The sequence below is a fragment of the Sciurus vulgaris genome, assembly GCF_902686455.1.
Source record: "Sciurus vulgaris genome assembly, chromosome: X".
NCBI lineage: Eukaryota > Metazoa > Chordata > Mammalia > Rodentia > Sciuridae > Sciurus > Sciurus vulgaris.
In genome coordinates, this window is record NC_136471.1 from 74,602,110 (window position 1) to 74,618,420 (window position 16,311).

Sequence of the window (16,311 nt, forward strand, 5' to 3'; positions counted from 1 at the left end):
ACTTACCTGGGCAACAAATGCAGGGCCGTTGTCTGATCCAATTACCTTGGGCCCCCCGAACCTCGGGAAGATGTATTCTAGTATTGTTTTGGCCACCACCTGAGCAGTCTCCTTCTTAGTAGGAAAGGCTTCAACCCATCCTGAAAATGTATCTATGAATACCAGTAAGTATCTGTATCCATACCTGGCTGGTTTTAACTCAGTAAAGTCCACTTCCCAGTAACTCCCAGGACGGTCTCCTCAGAGCAGTTTGCCCTGAGGTAGCTTGCTGGGCCGGGCATTCACCATCTGGCAAGACTTGCATTCTTTTGCAGTTGTATCTGCAAGCTCCCCGAGCTTCATGATGTAATATGGTGAAGACTGGACAAGAGTTTTTAAATGTTTTGGGCCCAGATGAGTTAACTTGTGAAGGTGTCTGAGAAAAATGATAGCCTGATTTTCAGGAAGGATTCTTTATCCTTCTGAGGTTTACCGGATCCCCTCTGGAGTCTCCAGGCGAAATCCTAATCTGTCCATTTTCTCAAGGTCTGGTTCTGAATATTCAAAGTTCCTAATAGAGGGGTACACCGCATCCTTAGGGTGAGACCTCGGTTTTTCCCCCCCCGACAAGGATAGGACGTTAAGTCCTTGAGCCGCCCGCTTGGCTTCCCTGTCAGCCCTTTGGTTCCCTCCGGCAACTCTTGACCCCCCTTTTTGGTGTCCGGGGCAGTGAATAATTGCTACTTTCTTAGGAAGGTGAACGGCCTCTAACAGGCTTACAATTTCTTCTTTATTTTTGATTTCCTTCCCTGCCGAGGTCAGTAGCCCCTGCTGCCGGTAGATGGCCCCGTGGACATGGGCAGTAGTGAAGGCATACCTGCTGTCAGTGTAGATGTTAATTTTTCTCCCTTCTGCCAACTGCAGAGCCTGAGTCAGAGCTAGTAACTCAGCCTTTTGAGCCGACGTCCCTTCAGGTAGGCTGCTTGCCCAGATAATTTGCTCATCATCCACTATCGCCGCCCCGGCCACCCTTTTACCTTCTATTATGTAGCTGCTTCCATCAGTGAACCAGGTCAGCTGAGTGTCTGGTAAGGACTGCTCTTGGAGGTCCCTTCGGGTCCCCATTTCTTCTCCTAGTATCTCTTGACAGGTATGCAGCACACTCTCCTGGGTGGACGTGTCAGGTAGTAGGGTAGCTGGGTTGAGGGTGGCAGGCGGCCTGAACTGGATCCTGTCTCCATTCAGTAGGAGACTCTGATAATGTGTCATGCGGGCGTTGGACAGCCACCGGTCAGGGGGCTGTCTGATGATGCTCTCCAAGGAGTGAGGGGCAATGACCGTTAGCTTTTGTCCCATAGTTCATTTGTCAGCATCTTTCACCAATACTGCCACTGCTGCCACGGACCTCAGACAGGCAGGCCAGCCACCAGCAACAGTGTCTAGCTTCTTGGAGAGGTAGGCTACCGGCCTCTTCCATGGCCCTAGAGGCTGGGTCAGCACCCCTCGGGCTATTCCCCTCCTCTCATCCACAAGTAGGACGAAGGGCTTTGCTACGTCCGGCAATGCCAGGGCTGGGGCAGACAGTAAGGCCTTCTTGATGTCATCAAAGGCCTGCTGTTGGTTGTCACCCCACTCAAACGAGGCACCCTCTCTAGTCAGAGGATAGAGGGGAGCTGCCAGGGTAGCGAACCTGGGAATCCACAGGCGGCAAAACCCCGCAGTCCCTAAAAATTCTCGCACCTGGCGGGGTGAGCGAGGAACGGGTATCTGAGTCACAGTTTGTTTCTTGACCTCCGTTAGCCATCTCTGCCCCCCTTTGAGGGCGTACCCCAGGTACGTTACCTCCTTTTGGCAGATCTGGGCCTTCTTGGCGGAGGCCTGATATCCTAAGTGGGCAAGTTCTTCTAGCAGTAGTCCCGTGCCCCGTTGGCATTCCTCCTCTGTGGCCCCAGCCAGTAGTAAGTCATCTACATACTGCAGAAGTGTTACCTGGGGATGGCTGGAACGGAAGTGGGCTAAATCTTGGTGAAGAGTTTCATCGAAGAGGGTCGGGGAATTCTTGAACCCCTGGGGTAACTGGGTCCAAGTCAATTGTCCTGTTGTCCCAGAGTCAGGGTCCCTCCACTCAAATGCAAAGATGTTTTGGCTGGAAGGGTGTAGTTGCAGGCAGAAGAAAGTGTCCTTTATGTCCAAGACAGTATACCAAATATGATCTGGGGGAAGAGAGCTCAGTAAGTTGTAAGGGTTAGGTACAGTGGGGTGGATGTCCTGTACCCGCTTGTTTACTTCTCTTAAGTCCTGTACCGGGCGATAATCTCCTGTGCCAGGCTTTTTAACAGGTAAAAGGGGAATGTTCCATGGTGACTGACACTTCACTAGGATACCCTGCTGAAGGAGGCGCTGGATATGGGGCCTAATTCCTTCCCGGGCCTCCTTAGTCATGGGGTATTAGCGTACAGCCACAGGAGTAGAAGTGGCCTTAAGCTCTATAACTACGGGTGGTCTCTCTGCGGCTAGTCCTGTTCCAGCCGTCTTGGCCCACGCCCCTGGCTACCTGTTCAACCAGTCATTTATGTGACTTATCTCTGCTCCCTGTCTCTCAAAAAGTCTATGTTCATCATCCAGGCGTATGGTCAGGGCAGTAGCCATTCTCTTGCTTCAGGTCACCTCTGGGCCATCAGGGGTGAAGGTAATCTGGGCTCCCATTTTGGTTAGGAGATCTCTCCCAAGTAGAGGTGCAGGGCACTGGGGGATGACTAGAAACAAGTGGGTTACCCGTCCCGTTCCTAAGTCTACCATTCTTCGGGTAGTCCATGAGTACTGCTGGTGCCCTGTAGCTCCTATGACCCACGATTTCTTGTGGGAGATGGGCCCAGTCGGTTCGAGTAGGACCGAGTGTTGAGCCCCAGTATCTACTAAGAACTCAACTGGCTTCCCCTCCACCTCTAGTGTTACCCTAGGCTTGGGGAGGGGTTCTGAGCCCCGTCCCCGCTAATCTTCTTCTTCCTCCAGGGCTAATGCTTTCTTGGAGGGCCCGTTCTTCTTCTTAGGGTGCTCTCTAGCCCAATGACCTCTTTCCTTGCAGTAGGCACACTGATCCTTGTCTAATGGAGTGCAGTTGCCCAGGTTATCTGACCCTTTTTTTAGCCCTGCCTTGTATTTGTTCCTGGCCTTTCTCACCTACTACTGTGGCCAAAATCCATGTTAGGTTCTTCTCCTGCTTACGATCCCTTTTGTTTTCTCTTTCCTCTCTCTCCTTTTCTTTCCTTTGCTCCTTTTCTTCCTCAGTTTCCCTCTTATGATACACTTTCTCTGCCTCCTTAACTAAATCCTGTAGGGTATAATCTTGTAACCCTTCTATTCTCTGCAACTTTCTCTTAATATCTATTGCTGAATGCCCTATAAAAGCCATGGCCACAGAAGCCCTTTGCCTCTCAGAGGTAGGGTCAAACGGGCTGTAGCGCCTGAAAGCTTCCATTAAGAGCTCAAGAAATACTGACGGGGGTTCAATGGCCCCCTGGATAACCTCTCTTACCTTAGCCAAATTAGTGGGGCGTCTCACTGTCCCACGGAGGCCGGCCACTAGAGTCTGGCGATAGACTGTCAGTCGCTCCCTACCTTCTGCTGTGTTGAAATCCCAGTCAGGCCTGGAGAGGGGGAAGGCAGTCTCAATGATGTTGGGGAGCTGGGTGGGTCGTCCATCTGCTCCTGGTACATTCTTCCTTGCCTGCAATAAAATCCTCTCCTCCTCCTCAGTAGTGAAAAGGGTCTGCAGTAGCTGCTGGCAATCATCCCATGTGGGCTGATGAGAGAACATTAAAGACTCCACCAGCCTGGTTAAGCGCTGGGGATCCTCTGAAAAGGGAGGATGATTAGTTTTCCAGTTATACAAGACTGCAGAGGAAAAAGGCCAGTACTGGAGGGGCTGAAGAGGAGGCGGTCCACCATCCGTTGCCACCGGCGGGAGCCCATAAGCCCTTAGGGGAAGGGCAATGGTGGTGTCGGGAGTTATCCCATGGCGGCTCCTGGTACCCCGTGCAGGCCACGTGGTGCCCTGCGTGGGCCCCAGCAGAGACTCGTTAGTGGGAGCAGAGGGGGCGACTGCAGGGGCCGACGGTACTTCTGGCTCTTCCTGACCCCCTACAGGAACCAAGGCAGGAGGGTATAGGGGAGGTGAGTCAAGGAGAAGGTGGTCAGCCTGGGTTTCTGGATAAATCTTCTTGGAGGGGTCTGAGTGACTGGATTCCCCCCCAGAACTGGGAGATTGGACGGCTAGGATTTGAGCGGCCGGATGGGGCTTGGGTTTTGCAACCCAAGGTCGAATCCAGGGGGTGGATTTTGCACCAGGTCCTGCCACACCACAATGTAGGGCTGCTGATTCGGATGGGCTCCAGGTTCCTTCTGAAAAACAATCTCTTTAACAGCAAGAATGACAGATAGATTAAAGGTCCCTTCTGCTGGCCATCCTACATTAAAAGCAGGCCATTCTGAGGAGCAGAAGGTCCGCCATGGACCTTTCTTGATCTCAACTGATAGGTCGCGACCTCTTCTCTTAACTTCAGTCCAATGGTCTAATGTCAGACTAAGAGGGGTTGTCACAGTCTGTACCATCGTCAGTTCATACATCATTAGAAACACAAATAACAAAAATGCTACAGACACGAGGACCCACCTACCCCACCTTGTCCGCCACAAACATGCAACAGAATCAGACGGGTGCGATCTTGACGGGTGCCAATCTCTGATCCAACAATTGAACCCGATCAGCGCCCTTACCGTAGGAGACTACCAGGCGTCCCTGGCTCTCCTCCACCCTTGGGGCGTCGCCCAGGGCCGCATCCTGTGGCCCTCCAGGCATGTCTACCGACCACTGTTCGGCTACTCTCACGAGTCGCCGAATGGCTGCAAAACCGAAAGCAGGCTCACAGGACCAGACCAACTAACAAAACACAAGACAAAGACAGACAACCTCGGGGTACCCCTTCTTAACTCCAAGGTCGACTCCGCGGATGAGGGAGGGCCATCAGATCCCAGACGAGCCCCCAAATATAAGACCCCCAGAGGGAGACCCTAAATCTGTCCCACGGATTGACAGCAACCCCAATCAACCACAGGAGGCGTCACTTGATGCAAACAGCAAGAGGCTTTATTCCAGCGCACTGGGGCTCAACTCGTGAGTCACGCAGGAGCAGAGGAGTTGAGCCCCCAGCAGAAAGTCTTACAAGCTTATAAAGGCAGAAACCACACATCGGGAGGGGTCGCACACGGGAGGGGAAAGGGGAACAAAGCCGCTGGGAAATTCCAAAGGGGGCCTGGGCTCGTTAATAACATGTTTCACAACAGGGCGTAAATTTTAGTCAACAGTCTCGTCTGGTAATCTTATATCCTGTTTATCTTAACTGTCAGAGCACTGTTTGCTCTGTTTGCTCTCTGTCTGGGGCTGTTTCCTGGAACAGCTTTAGGGGCTTTGTTCCCATCACTAGGAGGGAGACCTTAGGGAGTAGAGATAAAACAGACAGCTTTTAAAAAACTGTCTATTCTTTCAATATCAGGGATTTCGAGTATGAGTGTGTGAGCACGAGATGAGCCTCAACCCTGAGAGAATCTCCACCATAAAATCAGGAATCCACCCGGCAGATAAGACCGACTATAGGGGCCAACCGTAACTATAAAAGTTGTGACTGGGGATACCCCCACACCTCAGCCGCCTCGAGAGCCTCAGACACTCGACAGTCGCTTCTCAGATCAGCAGAGGTGTGTTTAAGTGGTCTAGAGTGGGGACCTGTCTAAGGGAATTTACCAATCTGAAGTCCGGTGTTGCATGCAAAAAGCTGAGCTTCCGGGCAAATGGAAGGTGGGGCTGTGTCCGGGGGGCACTGGGGCTCAGATGGGGTTCCACTCGCTTAAGAGACAGTGGAAGAACTCATCCCGAGTCGTGGCACCAATGTAAGGGATCCCAGGAAAACCATGCCGGACACAGGAAATCACATAAGGGAGTTTATTAAGCAAAGTGTCTCCCTGCAGGGTAAGAGAGAAAAGGAGAGGAAAAGAGAAAGAAAAGAGAAAGGGCGTGTGCTAGAGAGAGTGGAAAAGCGAGGTGGAGAAAGAAAGTGAGTAGGGAGAGAGAAAGCAAGAGAGAAGATGGCGGGGTAGCAACTCTGAAGCAGTTGAATTCCGACGGGCTAACAGGGGACCAGTAACTGAGAAGGATACTTGCAAGCCGACTGATGAATCAATAGCTAGCTAGGACGTTCACAGATTGACAAGTGCTTGGGAGGTGGGGAAAATGGCTGCACCGGAAAGGGCGGGGAGAGCAGCTTTGTATTACACTCCCAGTAAAATCCGCTACCGCAGGGAACAAAAAAAACTGCTCACGAAATAAGCTCGGGACCGCGTTCGGAGGAGCACATAGAATGCCCAAAAACCCTGAAAAAACACGTCCACACTGCCCCGTAGCCACAGTCCTCCCGTGGCCGGAACCGCTGCCCTTGAACAGCCGGAACTTCCTACCCCGTTGATATGGCTTCTGGTCAGACTTCAGGAAACCACTCCCTCAATGGCGAATGGACTTCCGGGCATCCCCACTGGCTATGTGGAGGGGCACATGGTCGGACAAGGGTCGCTTGATCCTTCCCGTTTATCTTGCCCCAGTACTTCATTGGGTTACTCATGGGTCTAAAGAGCGGAAATCGGGTGGAAAGGGAACGTCATCCCAGACTTTTTTCTTTGTTCAGTGAAACTTTGGCCGTTAGGTGGCAGTAAGAGACCAAACATGGCCGCCGCATTGCTCCTACCCCGCCCTTTGTGTTTGAAAAAAAGTGCTTTCTTTATTTTAAAGTTCCTTCTCCTACAAGCCCAAGTTTTCTAACTCTGGCTCTCAATTCCCATTTTGTTTTGTTTTGTTTTTTAACTTCAATCTCTGTACCAATCTGATGGACATAACAGTGACAGTAAAATATATATTTGCTACTGCGTTTCTCTGATAAATAAGCCTGCTTATGATTTCTCGCATATGTAACTTTTTTAAAACCTTAATGTCAAATCTCCCACAAACTTATTTTAATTGTTTCTTGTAAAGTTGTTCATTAAATGAATCCCATGATGCTGAGTGTGTGTTGAACACTCAAAATATGAATCAGAAGGCAAATTTCATCCCAACTCATAAGACAGGACTGATCACAAATACTTTAGTGTATGTACTGCCTTTAACAAACAGCATAATCATTGAGCATTATTTGCATTCATAGTTGGAATTATTGCCAATATCTCCACTTAAGAGAGTCAAAGCTCTAAGGGACTTGCTTTAACACTCAGTTCACTGATGGTGTGGATTATTGGCAAATGGTCAAGACTTGTTGAAAACAAGTTGTGAAATAATGAGACAAAAACAGAACTTTATGCTCACAGGATTTTATTAGCATTTCTTAAAATGGAGAAGTATTGGGAAAGACCTCGAAATGGGAACATTGGTGAATACGTTGGTCTATGGCCATGTGGATAGGATAGAATATCATGAGGTCTTCTGACAAAGTGTTCTTGACCACACTTTCCTCCAGGTTCTCTGGGTTCTTTTATATTAGACCCACCATTTAGACTGCCTATGGTATGAATCATGATAATAAGATTTGGGAGAATTCCTCTACGGAGAGCAGCATATTCCCTGCTCTGAGTTACCCCATGATATACAGAACTATAGTATTCAGGCTGTACCTAACCCTGAGTTACTCCATTTTGTAAAGCAGTAGTTTGCCACAAATTACTGCATTTTGAAATACAAGTATTATACAAAGTATAATGGGTGTACACCTTGTTCACACAAGGAAAAAATCACCATCTTTCCAGCACATTCATAGGGTAGAAATAAAAAAAAAAAAAAAACTTATTCATGCCAACTAATCAAGCTAAATTACACAATGTCAGGGTAACCAGCACTGGGGTAGAGCAGATTCCTGTTAGGAGGTGTGAGTGGCCTGGGAAAATAAAAGGTCTTGAAATAATCAGTAAGAAATAAGAACAAAGCCAGAAATTAAGATTTAAAAAGGGGAGCTCCTGATGGTTCTTCCAAGCCCTGATAAGAACTGGAACTAGACAACTGAAAAAAGGCCCCAGTTCTTTATTTGCGGGGAAGTACATCAAAGCTTTCAGGGATAAGTTTTCACCATGGCTGGGGTCTTGCAGTAAACAAATTGTTTGGTGCTTGGCAGGTTACACCCATCTGCAGGCAGCTATGTTTGATCCTAACACTGTGAGCTAAGGCAGGGCACCAGCATAATCTGGACTTTCTCAAACTGGGGAATTTCACCCAGGAATTCTCAGAAAAGCAGCTTACCTGCCTTAATGACTCAAACAAACCTATAATTTACATAGGGCTCTCAGCACCTGGACATTCCAGATCATACAGAAACACCAGACAGAGGAGCTATCAACCTCACCAGATGCATTTCCTTCCCCTTAAGACCCATAAAAGGAGGAATCTCCCAAGACTGGATGCCACAACACTCAACTCTGCCACCTGGTTACTTGTCAAAAGCCTTGTCCAGGAAAATTACTACAGTCATGTGTCGCTGGCTCTTTGCGGTTCCAAAATCCGTGGATATTTGTCACCGCTTGCAGCAACAACTTGCACGAGTCTTATGGGTGGTGGACTGGAAACTGAGCTACTTCTATCTTTCTCTTTAGTGCACTGCTTTCTTGTTTGTTCATAGAGGATAGAGGAAATGAGGTTTACTTGCTTTGAGAGCACAGAGAGAGAGAGACTTTGCTTAAGAGAGACTTTGAGAGAAGGACAGGCTTTGCTTAGAGCTTAGAGGAAGAGAGACTTGCTAAGCCTCACTTAAGTTCTGCTGCTTCCCACTGGTGCGTCCTGCATCCTGTGAACTAAGGGCGCGACCACCCAAGGTGCCCCAGTGATGTGTCTCAGTTCTCCGCTCCGCGATCTGCCTTCCGCCGCTTTCTGCTAACTGCTGTTCTGCTAGCTTTTCTGCTAATGGCTGCTGTGTTTTTCTGCTTCCGTGTGTCTTTCCCTCTGGCTGCTGCCGCGCGTGTCTTCTGCTACTGCTTTCCTGCTAATGGCTGCTGTGTCTCGCTCCGCCTATGCTTATATCACCTCCAGGAGCGGAGAGCAGGGCCACGCCTCTTACGAAAAGATCAGGCACAATTAGGAGTGCTTGAGAACACATGTGCATATATTGTGTGCGTGGACGATAAAATCACCTGCGTGTGCTTATGTCAATTAACCTCCTCGCTGCAGATGTGATCAACATGGCAGAGCCCCCAACAGTCATGAATTTCCAGTTCTGTCCCTCCAAGTTTCAACATGGTGAGGTTTATCCTGCCCATGAAGAGGATGCACACCCCACTCCAAGCTGATAAGTCAAACCTGACACTTAAAGCTAACACTGTGAAACTGCCTTCTCTCAAGACTGTCTTAACATCTTTGTGGAATCACTTCCTTAAATTCCTTGTCTGATGTGCTCTCTGTCTCATGCTTTTGGGGACTGTAATGTAATGTATAAAGCTGCTCTCCCCACCCTTTCCAGTGTAGCCATTTTCCCCGCCTCCCAACCACTTGTCAATCTGTGAACATCCTAGCTACCTATTGGTTCATCAGTCAGCTTGCAAGTGTCCTTCTCCGTTATTGGTCCCCTGTTAGCCCGGTGGAATTCAACTGCTTCACGGCAGCTACCCCGCCATCTTCTCTCTTGCTTTCTCTCCCCCCACTCACTTTCTCTCCCCTCGTTTTTCCACTCTCTCTAGCGCGCGCCCTTTCACTTTCCTTTCTCTTTTCCTCTCATTTTCTCTCTTAACCTGCAGGGAGACACTCTGTTTGCTTAATAAACTCCCTTATGTGATTCCCTGTGTCTGGTGTGGTTTTCATGGGATTTCTTACAGGGACAAAGTTCAACAACCCTGGGCTACCTTAACTCTTTCTTTGTGTGTGTGTGTGTGTGTGTGTGTGTATGTGTGTGGTTGTGTGAAGTATGATTGTTAGAAATACTGGAGTGGGGCTAGAATCAAACACATGCTCATAAGTAGCTCAGCAAAACAAACTTTACTTCTGCAGAAGGGTGTGCTACTGAACTTATCAAGCAAGCACACTTGGGCAGGCATTCAGTCTGTTTTAATCCTTAACACAGCACTGCCCCTTGCTCTGATAGGAGGAGCTCAGGGTTACAATATACGTGATTGGCTAATTTAAAAATTGGTGCAGGGAAAGGGAATGGCTAGAGTTAAAATGGCAATAATTTGATCTTACATGCCAATTAAACTAAATACTACATTCTGAAAATGGACCACAGGACTCTCTATTTCTCACATGATGTGCAAACTGAGTGTTAAAGTAAGATTGGAATGAAATAAAAGAACTTGTGATTATCTAGCTTATAACTATCTGGGGATCCACAAGTATTTGGTGAATTTCAACCTGTGAAAGTGGTGTTGTAAGAACCCAGAAACTACTCCAGACACAGGAACTCAAATAAGAGAGTTTATTAAGCAAACAGGCAGAGTGTCTCCCTGCAGGGTAAGAGAGAAAATGAGAGGAGAAGAGAGAGAGAGAGAGAGAGAGAGCATGCGAGAGAGGGTGAAAGCCAGGAGGAGAGAGAGAAAATGGCACAGGAGCTTCTCCTAAATATTGGAATTTTGCGGGCTAACAAGGGACCAATGACTGTGAAGGACACTCGCAGGCTGACTAATGGACCAATAGCTAGCTAGGATGTTCACAGACTGACAATCTAGGTTGTAAGATGGGAGGGGGAGAAATGGCTGCAGCATAAAGGGCAGGGGAGCAGCTTTATAGTATAGGTGTAGCTTGTGAATTTATTGCTATTCTATAAATTCTGACACTGTTGAAAGACACAAATGTGATCTGTGTTGATGGCATAACTTGCTTATGACACCCCCAATCTGATATTTCATCACTCCTGTTATCTGATGAAGTTTCTCATCCTCCACATTTGATGTCTAAGTCTTATGCCAGTCATGAGCAAGAATCTTATTAGGACAGTTAAACAAGAAAGCACTATATCTTCCTTCCTTTCAAGAATACCACTATCTCTTCCTTTCCATAGCTTTCCTTCATTTTCCTCCTTTCTTGCCTTCTTTCCTTCCTTCCTGTTTGATTTGTTGTTGTTGTTATAATTTTTGTTGGTTTTGATTTTTGTAGACAGGGTGTTACCTTTGCCTGCCTATCCTTGAATACCACTATCCTCGATGCTTTCAGAAAGCAAATAAAAGAGAATACAAAAAGAAAAAAAAAAAGGGGAGACAGACCTCGATGAATCAGCAATGCTTTATTAAGTAATGGAGGGGAACATTTTCAAGGGGAAAATGGCAACTGGCTACAACAAGGGTCTGAGTTTTATAGGGTTTAGCAGAACTATTGGCATCAGATCTGCTATTTTGCTGCCGCCATTATTCTCCCTCTCCCACACCACTTTACAACCCAGATCTTTAGCCCGCCAACTTCCTAGTCAGTCATTGGTCCAAATTGTTAGCCTGCGAACCTCCTCACCAGTCATTGGTCCGTTGTTATTAGTCCGCGAAATTCCACTACTTAAGAATAGCTCCCCTCCAGTCTCTCTCTCTCTCCTCCTGGCTTTCACTCTCTCTCTCTCTCCTCACTCTTGCTCCCTCTCGAGCGCACACGCTCTCCTTCTCTCTCTCTCTCTCACCCTGTGCACAGACACTCTGCTTGTCCACCTAATAAAATCTCTTGCGTGAGTTCCTGCGTCCAGAGTGGTTTCTGGGTGCTTTCAAGAACCACATCATAGGAGAAGTTTGTCAGATACTTTTGGTGAACTTTTGGCAGGCAGGGTAGCTTTGGCAGATAAGGAAAATTGCAAAAGGTCAGTGTCCTCGGTTTCCTTTTTACCCTGAATAGTTGTAACTTTCCATCTCCTTCACTTCCTTTTAATAATTTTCCATGGGCTACACATTCACTGTGGTTGTTGCCTATAAATTCCCCTCTGACTTTCCCGTATAAAGTGTTGTGGGCAGTTTCCCTTCTCTATTCCAAAGCAGTTATACAATTGACTTCCATGGTATTGATGACAATCAATCAGGATCCGGGTCACATTTCTCCAGAATGTTGAAGGTTGACACCTGAGAAACACCAAGGCAAGCATAGAAAGCAAGTTTTATTTAAAGGATAGAACAGAGATAGACTTCTCTGAAGAGAAGGGGCCACAGAGCTGGGTGTCCAAGGAAGTGGGGGGTGTCCTACCCCTTTTATACATTTTAAAATTCCTTTGTTCTTCTACTCTTTCCTCCCCCATCCTGCCTACCTGACCAAAAAGGTGGGCCATAGAGTGATCCAAGGGCTAAACCAAGCCCAGGGGTACAGGCAGGAAGGGAGCAGCCCAGGGGGCATTCATTCATTCATTAACAACTCCTTGTAGGGAGGAACAATTCCCTGGAGGCCAGTATCCTTGACAACAGGTGGAGAAGGGGGAAGGGCTCTGGAGGCATCAGCATTTTATTTCCTTCACCCATCCCACTCAATCATTTATTACCTATATTGACTGTCTTTTTGCTCTCCCCCAGTCAAGTAATAGCATTTAAAAAATTTTTTTCATTTACAGATAAAAATTGTATGTATCTATAGTGTACAAGGTGATGTTTTGGGTATATGTATACATTGAAGAATGATGGAATCATACTAATTGACATATGTGCCACCTCATTTACTTATATTTTATTATTGTGTATCTCTTTGTGGTACAGAAAGATTTCTCTGCTTGGGCAAGATTGAATCTGGCTTCTGAACCTTCTCCCTAGACACATCTGCCACTTCCTTGTAAAATCAACTTTTAGCAAAGAACCATGCTTTGTCATTTTAGCAAGGCTCACTACCCACTCTGATATGGATCACTTTTTAAAAAATACATATTTTTAGTTGTAGAATTGAAGCCAGAATTGGAAACAGGTAGTTAGTGTAGAAATAGGGGATCGGGTCAAATCGAGGAAATGGAGGCCATAAAATCATCTGCCTCTGGAAGTTGGAGACTGCCCCTGGAATGGAATGTCAAGGATCTCTGGAGCCCATTGATTACCAAATTTACCTGCCTTTATCAAGGACTGCAAGCCTGGAGCTGCTAATTAATGCCCCCTGGGCCCTTGCCTGCCTGAATCACCCTGGCCCTCCCCCTGCCCATGGCTTCTCACTTAATCAAAACCAGGCCTAGTCACGTAGGCAGGAAGGAGAGATGGGGGGAGAGAACTGGAGAACAAAAGAGAATTTAACCTATAAAAGATGTAGGGTGCGCTCACTTCTTGGGACTTTTGACATCAGCCATGGCCCCCTTCTCCCTGCCGGGAGAAGTCTGTATTATTACCTTTAAATAAAACCTGCTTAATATGCTTGCCTTGGTGTGCTTCTCTAGTGTTCAATCTTCAACATTAGAAGGAGCAGAACTCGTCACCGGTAAACGGCGGTATCAGAATGACACAACACCTTTATTTTATTCATTTGTGTGTGTGTGGTGCTGAGAATCGAACCCAGTGCCTCACACATGATGGGCAAGTGCTCCACCACTAAGCTACAACCCCAGTCCTTAGATCACTTTTGATATCTGATCTGGATCTTATTGAAGCCAGAATTGGGAACAGGCAGTTAGTGTAGAATAGAGAATCTGGACAAATCCAGGAATGGAGGCCATCAAAATCTGGGAATTTAGAGACCGCCCCTAGGAGATTGGGATGTGTCTCCAGAGCCTTTTTGATCACCAGTGTTTCCTGCCTAACTGCCCCTCCCAAAATGCAGCAGGCAGGGAATTGCTAATTACTGCCCCATGTGCCCCCACCTGCCTGAATCCTCCCTGTGGCCCTTCCCCCTGCCATCTGCTTCTCAACTTTTTTGCTATGTCACTGGCAACTCCTGGGCCTAGTCATGTAGGCAGGAAGGAAAGAGATGGGGGGTGGGACAGAACTAAGGAGACCCTAATCTATAAGAGTTGCAGGGTGCGCTCACTTCTTGGGACTCTAGAACATTGGCCATGGCCCCCTTCTCCCTTCTGGGAGAAGTGTGTATTATTTATTACCTTTAAATAAAAACCTGCTTAATATGCTTGCCTTGGCATGCTTCTCTAATGTTCAAACTTCAACATTTGAGGACGCAGAACTCGTCACCAGTAAACGTTGGTAGCATTATGTTTCACCATTCCCTAAGTAAAGTCTAATCACTCTGGCCTGTGTACAGCAAGAACATTGTTAGATCAGTTAAATCAGAATTCCCTTTACTTCCACTTTTCCTGTTAGCAAGTTTTCATCTCATGACCACTGCCCTGCTCCTTGGCTATAAATCTCCAGTGGCCATTTCTTTATTCAGAGTCAAATCTAAATTCTCAATATCCCAGTAAATATAATTATGATTATGCTGCAAGTTTTTAAAAGGCAATACATGAAAAGTGCTAGTGGTCAATCATGCATAGAGAGTTGAGGTGAAATTCACCTTCATATTTTCTAACTTGTCAATGCTTTAAAAACACAGCATCTTGAGATTCATTTAATGAACAAAACAAGAAACAGTAAAAAAAAAAAAAAAAGACATTACGGGAAACATGACATTATGGCTTCAAAAAATGCACATGAGAAAGTACAAGCAGGCTTGTAATCAAAGACATTCACATTAAAAATATTTTTGTGTGTCACTCCTGTACACTTCAAATTGGCAAAGACATTGTAGTTTTAAAAAATTGGGAGTTCCAAGGGCCTAAAAGAGCTATTTCTTAAAGAAGAAGGAATTTCTGAAGGAAAAGCACTTTTTTTCCAAACTCAAAGGGCGGGGGAAGAGAGGAAGCGCGAACATCTGTGGTCTCTTACTGCCACCGTATGGCCAAAGTTTCACTGGCTGAAAGGACGGAGTCCGAGCCAAGATTCCCTTTCCGCCCGATATCAGCTCTTTAGATACAGAGTTGCCCGCTGAGGAACCAGCACAATCAAAATTGAAGGATAAACAGCTTTCTGACCAGGGAGCCCTCCACGTAACTAGTGGAGGTGCGGGGGAGTCCATTTGCTATTGAGGGCGCCATCTCCTGAAGTCCAACCTGGAAGCTTCAGCAAAAGTCGCAGGAAGTTCCCTCTCGTCTTGCACTGTGATTCCGGGGACGACAGCAGCTGCTGCATTATGTGGATGAGTTTATCGCGGCGGTGTGGATTTCGTCCGGCTCTTCCTAGTCCGCGATCTGACATTTCGTGTGCATTTTCTTCTTTTCTCTGTGGTAGTGGACTTTACTTCGAGGAATGAGAGCGAGGAGGGGGAAGACCACAGTCCTCGGACCTTCTAGGTGGCTCATTTCCAAGAGTAATGTAATGATCTAAAATGTTCGCTGAGCTTCGACCCTACTTTTCGCGTAAGGGCAAACTTTTGCCATTTGGTGGCAGTATGACTCCACCCTTTGATGCAGCTCCGCTCATCCCCCGCCCTTTGTGTTTCCAAAAAGCGCATTCCTAATTCAAAATTTCTGTCCGGAGGCACAGCTTTTCTGAGTTTGGCCTCCAACTCCCACTTTAACTTCAATCTGCTAATCTGGTGGACAAAAGACTTGACAGAAAAAAACATATTTTCAATGTGAACTTCTTTGATTACAAGCCTGTTTATACTTTCTCCCATGTGCATTTTTTCTTCTTATTTTGGTGGTACTAGGGATCGAACGCAGGGCCTTGTGCTTGTAAGGCAAGCACTCTTACCAACCGAGCTATCTCCCCAGCCCTCAAGTGTATTTTTTTAAAGCCATAATCCCAAGTCTCCCGAAAGGGTTTAACTGTTTCTTGTTTTGTTCATTAAATGAATCTCATGATTTTGAGTTGAGAACTCAGAAAACATAAAATAAGGTACCCCAACTCAGTATGTGGGAGGGACCACTAGTATTTTCCTGTATTGCCTTTTACAAAATTGGAGCATAACCATTGAATATCATTTGCATTCATAGTTGTAATTCTTGCTCAGATCTCCAGATGCCTACTGATTCACATTCCACTGAAAGTCACAGCCCTAAGGGTTTGCCCTTAACCCTTGCAGTTCGTTGCTAGTCTGGGATGCTGGCAAGAGGTTAAGGTTTGTTGAAAACAAGTTGTGAAATGGACAGTAAGACGAAACTTTATACTTAGAGAACTTTTTATTATGCTTTCTTAAAATGGAGAACTATAGGAAAATTCTATGTACTGGGATAATTGGTCAATAACTTGGTGTGTCAGAACAAGATTCAGTGTTATTTTGTATAACTTTCTTTGGGATAGGAGGGAGACTGTTAGAAGGTCCTGCCCAATTATCACCTCTCAGTTCTGTATTTACATACGACTTTAGTAGCTAGCAAACTGAGGGCAACTCTTGGT

The 16,311-nt window shown here is 46.7% G+C and overlaps 1 protein-coding gene across 2 annotated transcripts in view; it reads right to left on the reverse strand.

Annotated features, from left to right (window-relative positions):
- Positions 1-11,323: 11,323 nt before the first annotated feature.
- Positions 11,324-16,311, reverse strand: part of LOC306650790 (uncharacterized protein) — a 388,837-nt gene continuing 383,849 nt past the window's right edge. For both annotated transcript variants that reach the window (XM_079123104.1, XM_079123103.1), the window contains exon 5: positions 11,324-12,081. In XM_079123104.1, coding sequence (XP_078979230.1) covers positions 12,034-12,081 — 48 coding nt within the window. In that variant the 3' untranslated portion in view covers positions 11,324-12,033. The remainder of the gene's footprint in view (positions 12,082-16,311) is intronic.